This window comes from Carcharodon carcharias, chromosome 28 (genome assembly GCF_017639515.1).
Source record: "Carcharodon carcharias isolate sCarCar2 chromosome 28, sCarCar2.pri, whole genome shotgun sequence".
Classification (NCBI taxonomy): Eukaryota; Metazoa; Chordata; class Chondrichthyes; order Lamniformes; family Lamnidae; genus Carcharodon; species Carcharodon carcharias.
The window spans coordinates 6,871,067-6,894,770 of NC_054494.1; the positions used below are offsets into that span (position 1 = coordinate 6,871,067).

General features: G+C 40.2%; 1 protein-coding gene across 1 annotated transcript in view; it reads right to left on the reverse strand.

The window, feature by feature from the left end:
- Positions 1 to 4,362: 4,362 nt before the first annotated feature.
- Positions 4,363 to 23,704, reverse strand: part of tm9sf3 (transmembrane 9 superfamily member 3) — a 130,580-nt gene continuing 111,238 nt past the window's right edge. Inside the window, exons 11-15 of the mRNA XM_041176409.1 lie at positions 23,522 to 23,590; positions 19,971 to 20,117; positions 18,941 to 19,024; positions 17,693 to 17,769; positions 4,363 to 5,734 (exon numbers count right to left, since the gene is read on the reverse strand). Of these exons, the coding sequence (XP_041032343.1) occupies positions 5,667 to 5,734; positions 17,693 to 17,769; positions 18,941 to 19,024; positions 19,971 to 20,117; positions 23,522 to 23,590 (445 nt within the window). The 3' untranslated portion in view covers positions 4,363 to 5,666. The remainder of the gene's footprint in view (positions 5,735 to 17,692; positions 17,770 to 18,940; positions 19,025 to 19,970; positions 20,118 to 23,521; positions 23,591 to 23,704) is intronic.

Genomic DNA, 23,704 nt, shown 5'->3' on the forward strand with positions numbered 1-23,704 from the left:
CTTACCTGGCCTTCCTTACGTAGCCTTTCATTCTCCTTTATATGTTTCTCTCTTTAATAGTTAAATTCTATTGTTCCATGTCTTTGAAACTGTATCGTCCCTCATAATATAAAAACTTTCATGTTGCCAATATTGTCAGTAACCTTTGGTAAAAAATAAACACACTCGTTAGCCTTGCTTATCTGGTGAGCTGTACACAGACTAAGATCCCTTTGAAATCCAAACAATCCCTTCATTTATCTAAAAATGTAGATTCCCTTCACACTTTACATGCTAAGCCAGCATTCATGTTTACTTGTTGGCATGTCATGCACATTTCTACACTTAGCTTCTTTTGATGATTTCAAGCTTACAGTCTACTTGACTCCAAATGTAATTAAATCACACAGACAGAACCACCTGTACTTAACCGCCATAAACATACTTCACAATAAACCAGAAAAATATTATGAAAATTATACTTTTGTAACATTGGGAAAGTGTAACTCTATTAAAAACCACACTGTAGAATAGAGAAAGATGAAAACAAGAAATGTTGGAAATACTCCAGTTCTGGCAGCATCTGTGGAGAAAGAGATAGAGTTAACATTTCAGGTTAATGACCTTTCCAGTTCTGAGTATTTTCAGCATTTTGTTTTTTTTTTTCAGATTTCCAGCATCTGCAGTCTTTGTTTGTAGCAAAGCAAGCGATCTGTGGACAAGTTAGAAAAAATGTTGATCAATGGCCATAATTAACACATTTAATTCTTCAGAGATTGAAGGGGGTTAATTTAAGTGAGAGATGTGTACTTGTAGGCACAACTGCCTATGGTTGGTCAAAAAGAGGCAGTAATTAGGTTAATGGAGAGTTTGAGGGAATGGGAAGTGTTGAAGCACTGGAAGGGTTAAGAGATGGAGATAAATAAATCCATGAAGGGGTTTAAACACAAGAATGAGAATTTTAAATTTAAAATATTAGAGGATCAAGGACTGATATAGTCAGCATGGGCAAGCATGGTGTCCAAGCAGACTTTGGGTGACCTGAAGCTTGGGGAGGGTAGAGCTTACCTAAGAGAGCACTAAAGGCGGCAAGTCAGCATGTGACATAGATGAGGGTTTCAACAATGTGTTTAAGGGTGAAGGCAGACAATGTGAAAGACTTGAAAATACACTGGTATTTGCGATGGAGATTTGGTGGTAGATTCTCAGTTCAGGCATGGACAGGACACCAAGGTTGCAAGCTGTTTGGTTCAGCCTAAGGCATTTGTTGGGGAGGGAGGTAAAGTCTGTGACAAGATGACATCATTTCTGACAGGGTCAAAGACTATAGCTTCAGTCTTCCCAATAATCAATTATGGCTCACCAAAAACGGAATATAAGGCAGGCAGTCTAAGAGCATGGAATCACAGTAAGGATAGAATTGGATAAATATTTGAAAAAGAAAATTTGAAAGGACATAAGGAATGGGATGCAGTGGATAGCTTCCGAGAGAGCCAGCACAGCTGAGATGGGCCAAATGGGCTCCTATACTGAACAATTCTATGGGAACAGCAAGAATAAAAGTACTCAACTGGGCAGCAATCAGAGCGAGTTCAGGCTTACATGGCATAAAGGCAGGAGGGGCAGAGAATAAAAGAAATCCAATATGCTGATGTCTAATTGATAAAACCAGCCCTTCCATCCCCACCCCCTCCAATTTCTCAACTTCTGACAAAAGATAGAGGAGACTTTGGGGATAAAAGTTTAGTAAAGACAGACCTATGCATGTCCCTCATGCATCATCATCACAGCCGTGAGATCTACTTCTTTGCAAGCTCAGACGCTGCTCCCAATCACCTACAAATTCCACCCTCTTCTCCATTCACATACACGCTGGATGTATGGACCAACTCAATCATTGCTGGGGTGGGGGGGAAACACCACATAATCCAATTCTACCACCATTTCAGAGATAAGTGGACAATTAGAATTACCAACATCAAAAAAAAGACTTCAGCACCGCAGTTTCAAGGCAGGTAGCAGACATGTGAATTCATCTGACACCAGTGGCATCAAAGGTCTTCCCCAACACAGGGTGGCTCAATAATGAATGATTATGGCCTACTCCACAATGCAGATATAAAGGTTACCCAGCTAATCACTAAATACAATCTGGCCATCATTCAACACCTAGGTAAATTGGACTGGGGACCCAAAAGCCAATTTTGTGCTTAAAAATAACAGTGATCACTATATTAAAGAGCTAACTGAGCAGAAACAACTAGCGACTGCACATGTGCAGTTAAATGTGCAAATCAGGAAATTGCTTTTCATGTTGCTCTGCTCCTCCAGCTTTGCTGCACTAGTATCTCAACCAGAGACTTGCATTCTTGCGTTTCAATGGGCATGAACTTGCAGTAAAAATTCACCAGATACCCATTAAACTCACTGGAAAATGTCAAGGCTTATCCATTCTAGTGTAAGGGGATGGTGTGCTAAGTCTTAATTACCACTCTCCTGACATTGAAAATTAACTTTTACAAATGTGGAGTTTCATTCATGTTTTGAGATTTTAGAAAAATTAAAAGAAATACTTTAGCGTTTTGTCTCTGAATCCCATCTTCTTTCCCGTTTTCACTTCCTGAATAAAATTTAGCAGTTACATTTTTTAAATTCACGCATGGGATGTGGCTAGCCCAACATTTATTGCCCATCACCAATTGCCTTTGAGGTGGTGGTGTGCTGCCTTCTTGAATCGCTGTAGTTCATGTGGTGTAGGGAGTTCCAGGATTTTGCCCCAGCTGCAGTGAAGGAATGGCGAGATATTTCCAAGTCAGGAGGGTGTGTGGCTTAGAGGGGAACTTCCAGGTGGTGGTGTTCCCATGCATCTGCTGCCCTTGTCCTTCCAGATGGTAGCAATCGTGTGTTTGGAAGGTCTAAGGAGCCTTGGTGAGTTCCTGCAGTGCATCTTGTAGATGGTACTCACTGTCTGTCAATGGTGGAGGGAGAGAATGTTTGTAGGAGAGCCAATCAAGTGGGCTGCTGTGTCCTGGATGGTGTCAAGCTTCGAGTGTTGTTGGAGCTACACTCATTCAGGCAAGTGGAGATTATTCCAACACATTCCTGACTTGTGCCTTGTAGATGGTGGACAGGCTTTGGGGAGTCAGGAGGCAAGTTAATCGCCGCAGGATTCCCAGCCTCTGACCTGCTTTTGTAGCCACAGTATTTATATGGCTAGTCCAGTTCAGATTTTGGTCAATGGTAACCTCAGGATATTTGATGGTAGGGGGTTCAGAGATTGTAATGCCATTGAATGTCGGGGGCGATGGTTAGATTCTATCTTGTAGGAGATGGTCATTGCCTGGTACTTGTGCGGCATGAACGTTACTTGCCACTTGTTAGCCCAAGCCTGGATATTGTCTGGGTCTTACTGCATTTGGACATGGACTGCTTCTATGTTAAGTAAACTTTCTGGTTCTGACTGCATGTTTTGTAAAGATTCCTCAATTTGATTGGTTGAGGTACATATTTGCTTGACCTGTCCACACAGATAATCATCACAAGTTTCAAAACAAAAGCCCTGAAAGTCTGTTGGCAGGTACAAGAGAGATGAACTTCTGGTGCTGAATGTTTGTTGTTGACAACCAAATCCAGGTCAATATTTTCCAAAAGTGTCCATGTCTCCATTAACATTTCTCGGAGCTCACTGACCTTTATCCCCAACTCCGATCATAAAAATCATATAGCATAGAAAGAGGTCACTAAGGGTTAGCTATTTGAAAGAACTATCCAACTAGTCTCACGCCTCACCACTTTCCCCATAGCCCTTCTTTCCTCTTCAAGTTTTAACTAATTCTCCTTTGAAAGTTACGACTGAACCTGATTTCAGGCAGCACACACCAGATAACTTGCTGCATAATAATTCTCATTATCTGAAATCCGTGCCCTTTGTTTACTGACACTCTTGCTAGTGTAAACAGTTTCTCCCCATTTACTCCATCAAAATACATACAACTTTGAGGATCTCTATTAAATCTCCTTACCCATTTCTGCTCTGAAGAGGAAAAGAGAACATTCCTGAAGGGAAACTCCCAGAATATAAATACGCACGTTTTAAATCAAGAAAATCGAAAATCACTCAAAGTAATATTTTTTTATATCGACTAATCCCATATTGGGAGATTTTATTGGATATAGGTGTATATATAGTTAGCATATCTGTACTCTTTATCTCTACCCTCTCTTTTTTCATTTTGTCAGGAACATCTCAACCCTCTGCAGACACCAATATGCTTTCCAGCAGTTTTGTTATGGCTCAGATTTACAACACACACAATTTCATTTTCAATGATGCAATTTTGTATTGTGCACATAACTGTTTCATTTTAAAAAGGACAGCAAATCTTATGTCTGAAAAGTTTTTATTTTGTTTTCATTATTCCTGAACATTCCTTCAAGCAGTAACGCTCCAGATGATGCACGTGTCGAGTGCTCAGGTAGGATTAACAAAATTTTAGGTTCTAAATTACAATTTTGTTGAGCCTTCAGAGACAGAATTGGAAAAATACTAAAGAAGTCAGAGTAACATCCACACATATAATGGAGATACCATTTTCATGCAATGGCAGGCAAGATGTAAAAAGCCACCCAAAAAATTGTCACACATTTATACACCAAATTAATTTGTTATCAGAAAAAGTACTATGTAATAAATCTGTACATCCAAATAAATTTGGGTTCTACGCCTAAAGTTACATTATAAGGTTATATACATTTATTACCCCCTTTCATATTATCTTAAGTAAAGCCTTCATTCCCACCACAACATAAAACAAGACTAAGCTGCAAGACTAACTCTTGGAGAGAAGGAGAAAAAAAAGAAAATCAGTTTATACGCCCAATTAAAATATTTCACTTAGAGCTTTCTAATAAAAACCATCAACAGATCACCAGCCTTTCAAACAGTATACTCTGTTTGTTTTGTATTCTAGCTACTGTGAAGTTCAGTGCAGATAATCATCTCTGTCCTTAGTCTTCACTCTTTGGATGGACTGAAGCTGAGAACTAATTTATAACTTATATCTCAGACTTGATATATAAGATACAGAAATTGAGTTGGTCCAATTATAATCATGGCTGATGTGCATCCCATTACTGAAGATAGTATATAAACTGTGTCAGATTTACAAATTAAAATAAATGCAATAAGCTCCCATTGATAAAGTACAAAAACATAGCAGGTTTCTGAGCAACCGTCACAAAACTAGAATGCTCAGCTTTTCTATAGCTACCTTTCTGATCTGTTTGGAAAGGTAACCATCTCAGAATGGAGGCTCAAATAACTTTTAACTAGTCAGATTTTTCCCTCCTCAATGGAACAAATGATTTTAAATAAACTGTTTGTCCTCTTCATTGAAGAGAGCTAGTCTATTCTTCATTAATAAGCTATGTTTTATGTGGGAAGATTAGCACTGTATTGTAGTAATGCTTACTGCATATAATCCAAGCTTTTGCTGAACAGTTGGTTAAAGCAGTCAATACAAGCTCAGGATCAAGGGGAACAGATGTCGCTTTAAGCTTCCATGAATGGAACCCACACTTTACCCAGTGTTAACCCAATGTCTCCTTGCAGTTTAAACTGTGCAAGTTCCAGCCTAATGAACAAAAAGCAGTAAGTGATCCTCAGCTCTCTGGGTCTCTGGCCTTCGTTAGTCAATTTTCACATTGGTGTAGATCTTTCGGACAAAGGCACTTGTTCCCATATAACCAACAGCACCTGGAAATAAAGAACATTTTGTTGCAGGGTGAATATAATTAGTACTTATCTGTAACATTGGTATAATAGTGAAAAATTAACCTTCGCATGCCTTGTATAGAGGCTGCACACTGCTACACACAGGCAAGCTAAAAATCAGTGTCAAGTTCCTGATCTTGATGGACTGGAGGAGGAGGAGGGGGGGACAGAACAGCCAGTGTTGCTCACTTCTGATTGATATCCAGTGACTCCACACCAGAATGGGATACTACCGCACAGTGGGCATATACTTGGGCGTTATGAACCCAAGGTCAAATATAGTTAGCACTCCCTGTCCCAGTACATACTGTACATTGAAGGACACTCACTTGCACAGAAAGTGTTTGTGGAACTACACCAGCAAGTCAATCTTTAGAAGGTGAACAGGACAAAAGAGAGGCCGCAGCATGGGTACTATATCACTTTGCTACATGCCTACCTATCCCAGTAGCCTATTCCAATAGGCTGATCAAACCCATGCATTATTTTCAGCTGAGGCTGGAACAAACCATTTTGTTTCATACCGACATTGCAATTGTAATTTGCAGTTTCCATTTAGGCATTTAAATCATTAATAGTCAAAAGAACAAAGAAGGAGTTGAACATTCAAACTTATTAAAAAGATAAAAGACTGACACATCACCAAATTCACAAGTCGTTCTGACAATGTGCCAAGTACAAGAATCCTAAACTGACTGATAGTTCATCGCTTCTTGTAGAGTTAATGCCAGCTCACCTTTGTTGTAACTAAATAACCTGAAATGTGACTACCTTTGATCCAGAAGCAGTATAGTAAAATAAAATTGTAATTTCTTTTAAAATGTCTGTGGAATCTGTAATTATTTTTAAAATGTTTGAAAGGACTTCAGAGCTTGCATCAATTGTTAAGTGGTCAATTATAACTGTCTTGGACAATAAGAAATATTGGTCCATGTGATCTGGCCACCCTGGATCTGAAAGCAGTACCAACAGGAAGAAAGTTAAGAAAGAAGCTGTGTGGCTGGCAGGCACAAAAGAGGACTACAAGCAGGGTGAAGGTGATCAGTGCGCAGGTGTGGACACAAAGAGAAAGCAGACACACAGAAAGAGGAACACAGAATTTTTGTGGGGAGAAGCAGCAAATCATTCCCAGGAAGGGGCTAGTTTTTCTGTTTGGCAGTAAAGGAGACAGAAGCTATTGGAGGTACCGTGCGAGCTGGCTAAAAAGGTTTAAAACCTGGAAAACTGTGAGATTGGTTGTTCGGTTGAAAAGGAACTCTGGAAAGTTATACCATCTGGACTGAGGGTCCAAAAAAGTGTGCCTTGCTGATGATAATCACACCTGTGAAACCTGAAGGTGAAATTGTCGGCTAAGACTCCTGGCCTACCTGTGTGAATGAAGAAATGCAAATTGTGGAACTCTGTAGTTCCACATGTCTGCAGAGACTGATGTGGATACTTCTGGTTGTGTAAGATGCATCTTTACTGCATCGTCTATTTAAAGTGAAATTTACCTTTTTGTCATCTATCTATTAATTCATATTTAATTTGCGTAGTTCTGATTCGTTTTAAAGTAAAAGCTGCAAAAAGTGGAATCTTGTTGGTAATTTCTTCATTTGGGGGGTCAGTCAGTACATTGAGTTATTTTCTTCATTTGGGGGGTCAGTCAGTACATTGAGTTATTTTCTTCATTTGGGGGGTCAGTCAGCACATTGAGTTATTTTCTTCATTTGGGGGGTCAGTCAGTACATTGAGTTATTTTCTTCATTTGGGGGGTCAGTCAGTACATTGAGTTATTTTCTTCATTTGGGGGGTCAGTCAGTACATTGAGTTATTTTGGTTTGCACAGTGCTGCTCAAATACCAACAACGTAAAATTATTTTGCATCTCTGACAAAGTAAGGTGCCACACAAGTGGTTATTATACAAGATTGGGGCTCATGAGATTGGAGGTAATATATTAGAAATGGGAATAGGCCATTTTGTCCCATAAGTCAGCTCTACTATTCCCATATTATACTAACTCTGGTTAACAAAATTCTATCAATCTCGGTGATCCAGGATCAACTGCTGCTTGCAGAAGAAGGTTCTAAAATTCTAATACCCCTTTGTGCATAGAAATGTTTCCAAATTTCACTCTCTAAAGGTCTGGCTCTAATTTTTAGACAATGACCCCTGGTCCTAGACTCCCCAACCAGCAAGGATAGTTTGTATTGACCCTATATGTTCCCCTTAATATCTTGAAAATTTCAATCAAATCACCCCTTAATCTTTCAAACCCCAGGGGCTATCACCTTTTTTCTGTATTCTCTCCTTACAATTTAACCCTTGAAGTCCAGGTGCCATTCTGGTAAACCTATGCTGTACTGCAAGGCCAATATATCGCTTGTAAGGTGAGGTGCCCAAAACTGTTCACAGTACTCCAGATGTTGTCTAAGCAATCGTGACTTAGTTGACATGTTGAATCCTGACTTCCGCTCTCTTGCTCCGTTCATCTAGATCTAAGGCCAGCATTCCATTATCTTTCAATTATTTTCTCTACCTGTTTGTGACATTTCAATGATCTATGTAGTTGGATTCCCAAGTCTGTCATGAAAATATTATAATTTTCATAATATTGTGATTTATTGTAAAAGTAGGTTAGTAGTGGAGTTTGGATTAGTTTCTCTGTGTGGATGTGTGTGTGGGGGTTTTAATTAAATTGCAAACAGCTGGTCTGGAGCTTTTGAGGGATCAAAAGGGAAGCTAGGTTTGAAATGCTAACTACATAAACATGGCTGAAGTTTTAGGATGAGGTGTGAGGAACATCTGCATTTTTAGATAAAGAATAGTTTGAGTTTCAAAGAGATGACGTGATGTTACACCTAGCCATAAGAAGTTAAACCAAATAGTGTGTTAATTTTTCCCAAAGATTACTGATAATATGAATACTATGAAAGATTTATTTTATGGAAAAAGTAAAGTTGCAAAGATATATTTGGACAATGGAACTACATTAAGAGAGAAACCTGTTTAAAGATGATGAGGTTATATGCAAGGAGAAGGAATTCTAAAGTCTAACAAGTGTGAAAACCCTATAGCTTGTATACATCAAACTGCTGTCTACAGGAACCGAAGCCAAGAAAACACATTGTGAATATCCCTGCCCAGGGTATTGTGCACTTTGCCTGGGTCTGTTGAAATCTATGTTGTTTTACTGTTGCCTTAACAGAGGTGTAACTGGGAATCAAATTAGGGGAGTTATTATAGTGTTATAGTTATTATAGACCTATGTATGTGCTTAAAATCTTTTCTTCTATTAATAAATGTTTAATTTAGTCTTGTAAAAAACCTCAGACTCGGTGGACCCATTACTACTGAATTCGAGGCGTGCATCTCAAAGTAAAAATACAAATTGCAAAACAGTTGTGGCAGCTGTTTCAAATTTCCCTCTGGGATTCGAGTAGCTCAGCATTTACCATCTACTGTGCCATTACAAGTCTCTCTGGTCCTCCACTGTTTCTAGCTTTTCACCAAGTATCCTACCCTATCCTCTTTTCAGCATCCAAAGTTGATGACTTTACATTTGCCTACATTAAAATACATTGAACAGTTTTTTTTCCAATTAATTAATCTATCAATATCTCTTTGGAAATTCATACTTTAGCATGGATTCAGGATTAGCTTAGCTAACAGACAGAAAACAGTTATATTGGTGGGCTTTAACTAATACAATCGGTGCTTGTGTGCAAGCTATTTATAATCTAAATCAATTCTTGGATGAGGAAAATTAAGTGTAACGTTTCCAAGTTTGTAGATGAAACATGGGGTGTCAGCGAAGATAGGTGGGCACACTGTGGCAAGGCCAGTGGAAACTAAGCTCAGTGGGAAAGTAGGTGGCAAGGAGGGCACAGAGATTTAAGCAGGTTAAATGATTGGGCAAGAACATGGAATATGAGAAGCTATCCACTTAGGAAGATAAACAGAAAAGCAGAATATTTTCTAAATTGTGAGAGACTGGGAAATGTTGGTATTCAGTAAGCCCTAGGTGTCCTTGTACAGGAATCAAAAAGTTAACATACAGGTACAGCAAACGACAAGGAAGTCAATGGTATATTAGCCTTTATTACAAGGGGATTGGAGTACTACAGTAAAAAAAGTCTTACAGCAATTGTACAGGGTCTTGGTGAGTCCGCACCCAAATGCTGTATATAATTCTAGTCTTGTTGTCTTACAGGGCGTGCAACTAGGGCCCACTACATGGATTCCTGGGATGAGGGGATTGTTGTGATCTCACTGAAAAATATAAAATTTGTAAGGGTCTTAACAGGGTAAATGCTGGGAGGATGTTTTCACTGGCTGGAAACTCTACAATTAGGAATCTCAGTCTCAGGGTCGCTCATTTAGGAGTGAGACGAGGAGAAATTTCTTCACTCAAAGAACAGTGAAACTTTGGGATTCACCAATCCAGAGAGCTGTGGTGCTCAGTCACTGAGTATATTCAAGTCAGAAATCGAGAGATTTTCGGAAACTAAGAAAATAAGGAATTATGCAGGAAGGTGTTGCTGAGGTAGGTCAGCCATCATGGAACCAAATGGCGTACTCCTGCTCCTATTTATTGAGTTTCTTATGTAGTTCATGAACAGAATGTGTGCAACCTCAATCCCTGCTATCAGTAAATCCTCCCAGTTGCAATGCATTCTATTCAAATACTAAATTAAAGGCTGCATAATGAAGGTAAGTGGTTATGTTAAAATCCCCTGCTGTGTAATTGGAATTCCTGAAACACTTATATTACTTCGGCAGGATCTTATGCTAGGCACAAAGGATATTTCAACCAAACGAATATTGCAATGCAAAATTTTTTGGATAAGCTGATCTGATGAGAAAAATATTGTGCATTTAAAATGCTGCCCCCGTTTGCCTATTCTGTTGACATGAAAAAATTAATTTTAACCCAATCTCCTGAACCTTTTTCCTCCCGTAAGACTACAGCATTGCTGAAAAAAGCCATTTTGTCGAAGCTTTTCATCTTACACCCATCAGGACAATTCACAAGAATACCAATATCAGGGGAAGCAACAACTTTATACTGTATGAAAAGAGAGTGCTGACTGGTTGGCAAGTGGACTCTGATTGGTAGAAGCATTGCCATGAAGAATGCACCAGTTGATGGCGACTGAGTTAAGCATTGTTTGAAAATTAAACCAAGCAGCTGGACTCTGATTGGTCAAGGCATTGCCCTGAGGAATGAACCAGTGAATGGCTATCACTTATTGTGTTTAGCGGAAACAGGCACAATGTGCATGTTCCTTCTGTCTGCAAAGAACAGGGCCCTGAGTATTAATATTGTAACTTCCAGTACATGCAGATGTGCCACATTGCAAGCCCAACTGACAACCTTAAATTGGTTGTCAGCATAATTTTTAGCACCCTAAGAATTATTTAGCAAATGTTGTCCAATCACGGAATCAATCCTGTAAGTTCAATTCGGCATATTCCTGTACCTGTGTCAACAATAATCTTATGCCTACAAAATACAAGTTGCATAAAGACTTTGAGTCACCGAGGAAAAGAAGATCGTGATTAACCAAAGAGAGGTCAGGAATTAGTAGGTTTGAATAGAACTTAAAATATTGATTTCCACTATCCTATGCCATGTTAGACCACAACACAATATCCTATAAAACACTGATAGAATGAAGATGCTTGAAAGCTCAATTCACTTCTAATCTCTTAAAATTTGATGTGGCATAATTTAGCAGCAAGAGGTAGATGGTAAATATTGTTCGTGGTCTGCCAAACAGCTTATAACCTACTTCTACAAAGAGACGGACCTTTCTGTTCATCTTAGAAAGCTGACTTGCATTTATAGACCGCAGGACGTGAAGTGCTTTACTGTCAATCAAATACTTCCGAAATGAGTTCACTGTCAAGTGTAAGAGGCATGCCAGCCAATTTATGTACAGCAAGATTCCACAAGCAGCAATAAGCTCATCATCATATTTTGGTGATGTTGGTTGAGGGATAAATATTGGCAAAGACACCAGGGAGCACCAGCTATTCTTCATTTTGCTGAAAAGAAGTGCTCTTGTAATGTAGTGATAAAGTATGCAACCAGGTTGGGCAAATATCTGGTACATCGGTATGCAGGGCAGTTAGTGTAGGTAGATTGGGAAAAATTAGATGAATAGGTATGATGATAGATAAGCAATGGCAAACATTAAAAACAATCAAATCTCAACAATATACATTACATTGAGAAATTAAAAATTCCATGGGGAAAGTAATCCAAAAAGGTTAAAGTGAATATTAGATTAAAGGGAGGGGCTTATGATGTTGCTAAGAGTGCGAAGCCTGAGGAGTGGGAGAGCTTTGGAAACCAACAAAGGGTGAGTGTCAACTGACAATAAATGAAGGAGATCCAAGGGTCCAATTTAAGTGAGGAACTTAAAGCAACTAAAATCAGTAAATAAATACTGGAAAGATTAATGGGACTAAAAATCCCCATGGCCTGATGGCCTCCATCCCAGGGTTTGATGAGAGCCGGCTGCAGAGATAGAGGCTGCAGCGGCTGTGATCTTCCAAAATTTAGTTGATTCTGGAATGGTCCTAGTGGATTGGAAAGTAGCAAATCTAACATTGCTATTCAAGAAAGGAGGGAGAGAGAACACAGGAACATACAGGACCAGTTATCTGGTATCAGTTGTTGGAATGATTAAGCGTAATTAAGAAAGTGCAATTGGATGCAGAGTAAATATATTATGTGAAAGGAGAATCAAGTTTGACAAATGTCAGTTTTTTAAGGATATAACCAGCAGGGTAGATAAAAGGGAACCAGTGAATGTAATATATTTGGATTTTTAAAAGGTGCCACAGTAAAAGTTGTTGCACGACACAGACTCATGGGGTGTGTGAGCATGGAGAGAGAATTGGCTGCAAGACTGAAACAGCTTAGGAATAAATGGGTCATTTTCAGGTCAGCAGGTTATCACTAGTGGGGTGCCACAAGGGTCAGTGCTGAGGCCTCAGGCATTTACAACCTATATTAATGATGTAGATGGAGGAACTAAGTAAATGTATCTAAGTTTGCTGATGTTGTCAAGCTAGGTGGGAAAGAAAGCTATGGGGTGAACAAAAGAAATGTCTGCAAAGGGAGGCTGAATGATTGACTAAAGTTGTGGCTGATGGAGATGAGGTTTATTTACATTGGCAAGGTCAGAAAGCCGGATATTTCTTAAAATGGTGAGAAACTAATAAATGTTGGTGTTCAAAGAGATTTAGGTGTCCTTGTAAATGAAACACAATGTTAACATGCAAGCACAACAAATAGGGAGGCAAATCTTATATTGGCCGTCATTGAAAGAGGGTTGGAGTACAAGAGTAAGGAAGTCTTGCTGTAATTGTGGTGAGATCACATTTAAAGTAGCGTACAATGGAAGGTGGTACAACCGAGGTTCATCAGGTTCATTGCCGGTATGAGAGGGTTGTTTGATGAGGCAAGGTTGAGTAAATGGGCCTACACTCAGGGGTTCAGAAGAATGAGATGTGATCTAATTAAAAGGAACAAGATTCGGAGGGAGCTTGACATGGCAGAATGTTTCCTCTGGTTGGATTTTTTTTTAATATTTGTTCACAGGATGAGATTTTTTTTATTCATTCATGGGATGTGGCTAGACCAGCATTTATTGCACATCCTTAATTGCCTTTGAGAAAGTGGTACTGAGCTGCCTCCTTGAGCCGCTACAGTCCATACGGTGTACACCCATAATGCTATTAGGAAGGGAGTGCCAGGATTTTAACCCAGTAACAGTGAGGGAATGGCGATATATTTCCCAGTCAGGATGGTGGTTTGGAGGGGAACTTCCAGTTGGTGGTGTTCCCATTATCTGCTGCCCATGTCCTTTTAGATGGTAGTGATCTTGGTTTGGAAGGTCCTGTCTAAGGAGCCTTGGTGAATTCCTACAGTGCATCTTGTAGATGGTATACACTGCTGCCCCTGTGTGCTGGTGGTGGGAAGAGTGAATGTTTATGGATGGGGTGCCAATCAAGCAGGTTGCTTAGTCCTGGATGGTGTCAAGCTTCGAATGTTGTTGGAGCTGCACTCATCCAGGCAAGTGGGGAGTATCCCTCACAATTCTGACTTGAGCTTTGTAGATGGTGGGCAGGCTTTGGGGAGTCAGGAGGTGAGTTACTCGCTGCAGGATTCCTAGCCACTGACCTGCTCTTGTAGCCACAGTATTTATATGGCTAGTCCAGTTCAGCTTCTGGTCAATGGTAATCTCCAGGGTGTTAATTGTGGGGGGTCCAACGATCATAATGCCATTGAATGTCAAGGGGTGATGGTTAGAGATGGTCATTGCCTGGTAATTGTGTGGTGCCTGTTGCTTACCACGTATCAGCCCAAGCCTGTGTGTTATGCAGTTCTTGCTGCATATCGATACAAACTGCTTCGGTATCTGAGTCATGAATGGTGAACATGGTGGAGTCTAGAACAAGAGGCAGTGTCCCGAGATAAGGGCTGAGCCATTTAAGATTCAGCTAAAAAGAGCAATTTCTTCACTTATAGCTACGAAACTTTGGAATTCTCTATCCCAGAGGGCTGTGTCCTCAGATCAAGTATATTCAAGGCTGAGATTGATAAATTTGTGGACTCTAAGGGAATCAAGGGATTGGGCAGGAGAGTAGAGGTCAAAGATCAGCCAAATTCTTATTGAATGGTGGAGAAAGCTTGAATGGCCATATGACCTACTCCTGCTCCTACTTCTATGAACAGAGGGACTTAGAGGTTCAAAGACACAATTCCCTAGAAGCGCAGGTGGATAAAGTCATAATAAAAGCTAGCTGTTTTTTGGGTTTAATAAATAAAGATGATGAGGTAAGGTTGGATAGACTAAGCTTGTATCCGGGGAGTTTAGAAGAGTAAGAGACGACTTGATTGAAACGTGTAGGATCCTGAGGGGGTCTTGACAGGGTCAATGTGGAGGGAATGATCCTCTTGGGGATGAATCTAGCACTAGGGGGTCACTGTTTAAAAATAAGGGGTCGCCCATTTAAAACAGAGATGAAGCGAAATTTGTTCACTCGGCCTTTGAAATTCTCTTCCTGAAAAGGTAGCGGAAGCAGATTCTTTGAGTATTTTTGAGGCAGGAATGGTTAGATTCTTGGTAAGCAAGAGGGTGATAAGTTATCGGGGGTAGGTGGGATGCAGATTTGAGGTTACTATCAGATCAGCCACGATCTTATTAAATGGCGGAGCAGGCTCGAGGGGCTGGGTGGTCTGCTCCTGCTCCTTGTATGTATGCTCTTATGTACGTTCGTAAGTAAATAGTCGTCTGGTAGTGCAGAACTTGAGCATTGCTGAGAAGAGTCATGTCTAAGCTTTTCGTCTTTGTCTGTACTTATCAGCAAGAATACCAATATAAGGGGGAAAACAATAATTTATACTATATATGAAGAGAGTGACTTAGCTGGAAGTCACGCTACCATGGAGAATGCACCACTAATGGTGACTGACAGTTAACTGTCAAGCATTGTTTGAAATTTAAACCAGGCAGCTTGACCCTGATTGGTCAAGGCATTGCCCTGAGGAATGAGTCAGCGAATGGCTGTCACTTATTTTGTTTAGCTGAAACAGACGCAGTGCATGTACATGTTCTTTCTGTTTACAAAGAACAGGGCCTTGTGTATTAATATACGTAGCTTCCAGTACACACAAATTCACCACATTGTGAGCCGGACTGACTATCCTAAATTGGCTGTCAGCAATCGCAGAATCACACCTAATGGTGGATACTGTTTCGTGTTTTGTGAGTATAAGCTGGTTGGGTACCATCTGTACACTGCCCATTATGAATAGCAGCTGGGACATGCTGCTTGATACGATCTGCCAGTCTTTGGGAAATACGGCCTACGTACCTAGTATCACACTGGCACTGAAATTTATACACCACATTACTCATTTGTGCGATAGGCCGAACGTCTTTTTGGCTTGACAGCAGCATCCTGATAGCTTCACTGGTTGCTCAAATTTTTGCAATACCTTGCCCTTCCAGGGTAATCTGAGGTAGACTGGGCGCTTTTCAAGGCCGAAAGTGATGGTCTTAGGCCCGTTCATGAGTTTGCGCAATATACAGCGCGAAATGATCTGATCAGGTTAGCCACTGTCCTGCAGAATGCTTTTGATGGGTCCTATTTCAGCATCAAGCTTGCATGGTGAGCAAATAGGGCCCGAGCCATTTGCAAGGTTGCCAATAAGACCAATCTCAAAGTGTGTGGAACTGTTAGAATCCAAGTGTGTATATTGACCATTGAAGGTAGGTTTGCGGTAGACCGTGGTAGAGAATCCCCTGACAGATTTCTCAACTAGTGCATCAAGGAAGGGGAGTTCATTTGACTGCTCCATTTGAGAGCAGGATGGAGCCCATTAAGACACGTAAGGAAATTGTTACATGCAGCTGTGGATTTAAATATAGCAAACGTATCAGCCACAAATCGGAAATATGCAAAGGGGTAAGAAAGTTAGGTGTCATTCCATCAAAGGTATGTTTTTCATGGAACCCAACAAAGATGTTTGCAAGAGCTGGGCCTAGGGGGGATTCCATGGCAACACTATCTAACTGGGGATACATGGTGTCATTAAAACTGAACTCAATAACACGAGTTGCTGGGTTCATAAGTTCAATGAATATTGATTCATGCAATGGTGGCAGGTCTAGATCACGATGATATAGTGCTGCAGCACAAATATCTATGGCTTCCTTAAGTGACGTTTTAGTGAATAGGCTAGCAATGTCAAATGAGCACATGGACACAACATTGATATCGATGTGCAAGTCCTGCAATGTCTTTGCAAATGTAAAGGTCACTGGGTAGAACTCCTCTGCTCTTCTTCAAAATTGTGCCACAGAATCTTTTAGCATCCACTTGACAGTACAGACGGGATCCTCAAACCTGGTTTAACATCTCACCTGAAAGATGGCACCTCCAACAACGCAGCACTCTCTCATTACTGCAGTGGAATGCTAACCTTGGCTAAGTACTTAAGACTCTAGAAAGAGACTTAAACTCATGACCCTCTGATTCAGAGGGGAGAATGCTATCAACTGAGCCAAAACTGACTTATCAAAAACATCAAACTTTCAATTTTGTTCCCACAATTCCCACCTCCTCTGCTGAAGGTGCTAGCTCTTTGTAGGCTAATGTTACTTAGGTGGTGACAGGCCCACTTTACTCTCGTATATCAGTCTAGGGATTTGCTGTCAGCAGGTTACTTGACTAAGGTCAACGTTGGTGTGGAGTCTCACCCTGCTCTCACCGATATCCCATTTTCCAATGTCAACTGTTGGTTAAATGCCTTACTTCAAAGCAGGATGTTAAAGCCATCCTAAGGGAGAGGGTGCAGAGGAGTTTAACTAATGACACTTACAATGAGGAGGTCGAGCTATGAGGAGATATCAGAGAAACTGGGATGCTTTTCATTCCAAAAAGGAGGCAGAGGCCTTTTCAGCTTCTAAGGAAATGTGTAATAAATAATTGCAGCAGATAAATGGAGGTATGGGACAGAGTGGGGCTAGTTTTCAATTTTTCCAGCACAAATACAATAGGTTGAGGAGATCTGATAGATGAATAACAAATTATGGCGAATAAGGAAAAGTATCGCCACCTTGCAGCTCCTAACTAAATGGGAATGTGAATAAAGTACAGCTTCACATTTAGAAAAAGTTTTATTAAGCTCTATGTGATAGGAAGGATACAAAGTTATGTTCACTGCTAGATCTGGGACATTCACTAAAGCAAACCTTTGACGATAATTCTAGATAGCTTCACATTTTAATTCTAAACCAAAACCCATCTTTTTGCCAGTAAATGAAATCAAGTGCCCGGTTGGCATTGGTTTTAAACTAGTAACTCTGTATTTATTGTCCACCTGCCCTCTGGCACTTTGATGTAGCCTCGGTCTGTGTATTTCCATTTCACTTACCACACATGATCCCAAGTGCAGTGCTGAATACTGCCATGTATCCAAAGTAGAACGCTGTTTGAAACAATCCATACATTCTGTTGTGGGAAGAAAGCAGAAGGTGTTAAGTCACACACATTCAACATTCTAAGCCCGTCATTTTTTGAATAAATGACGTAATGGAGTGGAGGAATATTTTCTAAATGGGCCACACAGTGCTAGCAAGTAATCTGTTTGTACCATTAACTGCAGAGTAAATCTTCACTGCCCCACTGTACCTCAGAGGAAACTCATTTCTGCAGTAGCATGAGTTTACCAAGTCCCACACAATTCATCCTGTGCACTGAAGGAAACTCACATTTCAGTACCAAATTAGAAACAATGTTGTCCATTAATTCTTAGAAGGAAAGTGAAGTAAAAAATGGCCAAACTTATCTTAGATAGGACCCTTACAGCCAGTAGACAGAGGTATTGGTCTGGGCTGGATTTAAACTCAGGTTCCACAAGTCAAAGGCCTGTGACAACTTCATTTTGCCTCAGCTCACCTGCTACTAAAACACTCATCCGTACCTTTGTTACCTTTAGACCTGATTATTCCACTGCAGTTCTGGCTAGCCTCCCATGTTGTATCCTCTGTAAACCTGATGTGATCCCGAACTCTGTTGCTTTTGTCCTATCTTGCATCAAGTCCCATTCACCCATCATTCCTGTTCTCACTGACCTACAATGGTTAGATACCAGAATTTAAAAATTCTTATCCTTGTTCTCAAACTCCTTCATGTCCTTTCCCTTATTCATATAACCCTTCAACCCCGCAATCTTCAGAAATCTGCGCTTCTCTAATTCTGGTCTCTTGCATACCAGTTTTTAATCGCTCCTTCACTGGTGACCTTATCTGCCTGTGCCCTAAACTCTGTTACTGCACCCCCAAACCTCTCAGCCTCTCTTTCCCCTTTTAAGTCATTCATTCGGTCACCTAATATCTCCTTATGTGACTCAGTGTCAAATTTTCCTTTATAATGCTCCTGCAACATTATAGCCTCTATATAAATGCAAGTTGCTGTTATTCCATTGTACAGTGCCACTCTCTTAGAAAATCGGGGGAGAGCTTGGGGTTGGGGTGAATAGCAGAATCTAGATTAATTTAGTAAAATGCCTATTAAATCAATTTACTCCAATTTTGTATTAGATACTCCAAGATACAAGAGAATGTGGACAACCTTTTTGGCATGTCTGCTAAAATGTGAAATAGGAAATATAATTGCTTACTTTGTTTTGAAGAAATAGTAGTAGAAGGAGTACATGTAAACGTAGACTGCAGTGGATGCTGCAGAAAGGAAGCTTGTCCATTGCCTGCAATAGCAAAACATTCATTGTTTTAAAAAATGACTCATTAAGAATGATGGCTAACATGCTTTTGAGAATGAAAACGTTCTATAAATGAGATAAATTTCAAGAACAATACAAGTTTTAGATAGAAAATGCGCTATTCTTTGAGCTTATTTTGAGAAAAGAACAGTGCCACAATTGTATTAAACCAGCCATTATTTTACAATGTAAAATGCAGCCCAAATTCTGTTAGCTGTGCCTGTCTTTGTCTTAGAAACAGATCTTTGTGCTCTGGTTTTTTGTTCTGAATGAAAAGCTGCATCTAATTCAAAAAGCAGAGTCACATGGCAAAGGTCTGGCCCCACTCTGTACGGGGCTCTTTATTGCAATAGGCTGTGGGAAGGAGGTGACTGGTTCAAGGTCAATGCTGTTGCAATGAAAGTCAAAGAATCCCAACACGTTTATCATACAAAATGTCAGCTTTTAGACAAAACTAATACAATGGCAGCTCCTTTGGTCGTTAGATTAGAACAATCTGCTAAATCTAAAGGTTACGCTTTGAGCGGGGCACTTGACACAAAAAAGTAAAACTAAATCCATATTATTACAATTTGAGATAACTATCAGGACCTGGGCATTTCATGTACAAGGCCAGGGCTCCCATTCCACAGTATTAATGAGCACGTGATGCTGCGTGTGAGGTGAGCACAGGGCAAAGCTTCACTATGAAGCTCTTCACGGTTAGAAAGCCTGATGAAATGCACTATTCAGGTTTACACATGAAGAATGGCCAACTGGACAAAGTATTGGAGACCACCTGTATCTGCGAAATTCCATCTGTCAGAAGATGAGGCAGAATCAGGTTTTATTCTCATGGCAGGATTCATTTTTGTACTGGAGCAAGTTTCAGGCCAGAGCAGAAAAAAACTTACCAAGATTTAAACAGATGGATAAGAGCTCTTCAACTTACCACCTGTAATCTTCAGCATTGAGCAGAAAATAAGTGCAGACAATGGTCACACAGACTGTCACGATGCAGAGAATAACCAGGACAAGCATCATAAAGCCATATACATAATAAATCTTGTAAGCCCAAAAAGAAGTGAAGATGAAGTACCTAAAGATAGAGAAGACTCAACATGAATGTTCTTTTTAATTAATCTGCTTAATTTGGTCAAATGATTAAGCACAAGCGTAATATGTACAATTACGATACACAAATCTGCTCTCCCACTCCATAATATACATTAAATGACACACCTGGTTTTCTACTTATTTTCTACAATCGGACACAGGAAGCCGATTCATGTACTGTTGCAATTAATTTAGTAACTGGTACCAAAACATGGCACAATTATTATAATTAAACCTTTAATATTGAGACATTTATTGTCAACCATCTCAAGCTACTCTCAGCAATTGCCACTGACAAGCTTGCGCCCATCAGTACTCATGTCAGTGGTATGGTAGCACACTGGTCATGTTATTTGGTCAGTATTGCAGAGTAATTTCAATTCCAGTATGGACAAAAGGTTATCAACCTGAAAAGGTAACTGTTTTTCTCCGCACATGCTGCCAGACCTTGGTATTTCCAGCATTTTCTGATTTAATAATAAAAATCCAGAGGTGTGGATTGATGATCTGGTCCTGAGGTCAAGCAACACCTTGATTTTAAAATTCTCATCCTTATTTTCAATTCCCTCCATGTCCTTGTCCCTCCTTACCCCTCTGATCTCCTCTAGCCCCACAACCCTCAGACAACTGCGCTCATCTAATTCTGGCCTCTTGAGCATCCCTGATTTTAATTGCTCCATCACTGGCGGCTGTGCCTTCAGCTGTCTCAGCACTAAGCTTCTGAGCTCTTTCCCTGCACCTCTGACTCTCTCTCCCCCTCTTCTCTTTTAAGACGCTCCTTAAAACCTATCCCTTTGACCAAACCTTTGGCCATATGTCACAATATTGCCTAGTGTGGCTTGGTGTCTAATTTATATCACCACCATGAAGTGCCTCAGGGCATTTTATTACGGTAAAGGAACCATATAAATAAAAGCAGTAGTCATTCAAATCCCAGCAAGCCAGCTGGGAAATTTAAATTCAGGGTAATGGCGACCGAGAAATGACTGGAAAGTCGTAAAATAGCCATCTGATTCAGTGATGTCTTTTATTAGGTAAGGAAAAGGGAAATACTGGAAAAACTCAGCAGGTCTGGCAGCATCTGTGGAGAGAGAAATAGAGTTAATGTTTCCAGTCCATATGACTCTTCTTCAGAGCTCACCATGGTCAAGTAACACCTGCTGTCCTGGCTCACACTAAGAATGGTCACTTAAATGAGCGAGAGTCAGCGACTTTAGAATAGGAAGGAAACATTTTTAAAAATCCCATTTTTACAAAGCAAAATTGTTCCAACTGCATCCATTTCACATCCAGTCAGGATCTGGCTTTTCCCTTCCTTTGACACTGAAGCACAAGTGCAGGCATAAAGCAGGGATGGTTCCGAGACCTAGGCATCCAATTTGGGAATTACTGCAGATAAACTACGTCAAAAACGGAATGTGGCTTAAAACTTTTCCCCAAGGCTGAACCTAGATTGCACACAAGTCTAAACGAAAAAGGGCATAAAACAAGATTTTATTTGATGATAGAGCTACCTCCAAATAATCAAACAATATAAAAGTAAATTACTGTGGGTGCTAGAAATCTGACATAAAAACAGAAAGTGCTGGAAAAACTCAGCAGGTCTGGCAGCATCTGTGTGGAGGGGGACAGAATTAACACTTCAAGTCTAATATGACCCTTCTATGGAACTCAAACAGTATGTTGAGTTTTACAATTTTCCCAAATACTTCCATATTAAATTTCCCTAATGCAGTGCAATTTAGAAAGCCAATACATTATTGCAGCCAACATTAAATTATTTCAGCAAAGACGACAGCATGAAATTTCCATTTAAATTATAACAAGCTCACTTAAACCTGGGTTATTTCTGGACAGGAACTGTTAACTGTAGAACACTGTCCTTGTCCCTCCTTTGATCTCCTCTAACCCCACAATGCTCAGACATCTGCACTCATCTAATTCTGGCCTCTTCGGCATCCCTGATTTTAATCTCAGCACTAAGCTTTTGAATTCCTTGCCTGCACCTCTGACTCTCTCCCCTTCTCTTCTCCTTTAAGACGCTGCTTAAAACATATCCCTTTGACCAAACCTTTGGCCATATGTCTCAATATGGCCTAGTGTGGCTTGGTGTCTAATTTATATCACCACCATGAAGTGCCTCAGGGCATTTTATTAAGGTAAAAGGGCCACATAAATAAAAGCAGTAGTCATTCAAATCTTGTTAAAGCTGCCGGTGGAGGGGGAACAACTAGATGTGGCGATGGACAAAGTTAATTATCATGGTGCTACACTGCAGACTTTAGCGTGATGTTTCCCTGCAATATATTTGTAGCAATACATTAAGGGAGGTGATGGGGTAGTGGTATTGTCGAAGGACTATCCAGAGGCGCAGGGTAATGGGGACCTGGGTTCAAATCCTGCCATGGCAGATGGTGGAATTTGAATTCAATACAAATCTGGAATTAAAAGTCTAATCATGACCATCAAGCCATTGTCGATTATTGTAAAAACCCATCTGGTTCACTAGTGCCCTTTATGGAAGGAAATCTTCTGTGACTCTGAACAAGGGCAATTAGGGATGGGCCAGTGACGCCCACATCCCATGAATGAAAAAAAAACATACAGATGAACAGTCTCAATAATACTTTCAGATTAAAATGAAATATATTTAAAACAGGGTTTAAATCAGGAAAATGCACATTTTGATGACCATAATGTTGATGACCATCTTTTCTTTAAATGTGGCTCTCCATAAACTGATTTCTTTTTCTTCTCTCCAAAAATCTTGATCCAAGCAGCTACTGAAATTTAAGTACTTTTTCACAAGTAGTAACTCAGTCTCCATCTTTCTTATTGAGGCCATTTTATTTTAAGCATTAATGCTGAGTATATGATTGATAGGGGGATTAGATGGGAAAACGAGGGAAAGCTTTCTCACCCAGATGGTGGTAGGGGTCTGAAAATCACACCTGAAAGGGTAGAAGGAGAAACCAGAAACCCTCAACTCATTTTAAAGCTGTCTGGATATGCACCTGCAGTTCTGTAACCACCACAGCTACAGGCCATGTGCTGGAAAATGGGATTAGACTGAGGGGCTTGATTTTTGGATGGCGCAGCCACAATGGGCAGAATGGCCTCCTTCTGTGCCACAGATTTTTCTACATTTTCTAAAATTGGAAAGGGGGAATGCGCAGGGATGTGGGGAGTGTCAGTATGTGAATTGCTCCTTTGGAGGGCCAGTATGGGCACAATGGGCTGAATGCCCATCTTGTGCGCTGTAATAATTTTATTCTATAATATGTTATGCAGCATTAATGTAAGTTATGAATTCAGCCTTTAACTATATAACACAATATGAACCTGTGCTGAGATATAATGAACATCCCATACTACAAAGAAACTTACATTTCAATAAAAATGGATCCAAAAGGCAGGATTCCACCCAAGCATACAATAACAGCTGGCTCCATGAACCTGCAACAAAAGATCAAAATTAGCAATAGTCAGCTTAATGCAATATGTCAAAAGCATCATCTGTGGATGTGGCATTGTCCAAAAGAGATTTCAACTGTGAAGAGACCTTTTAGT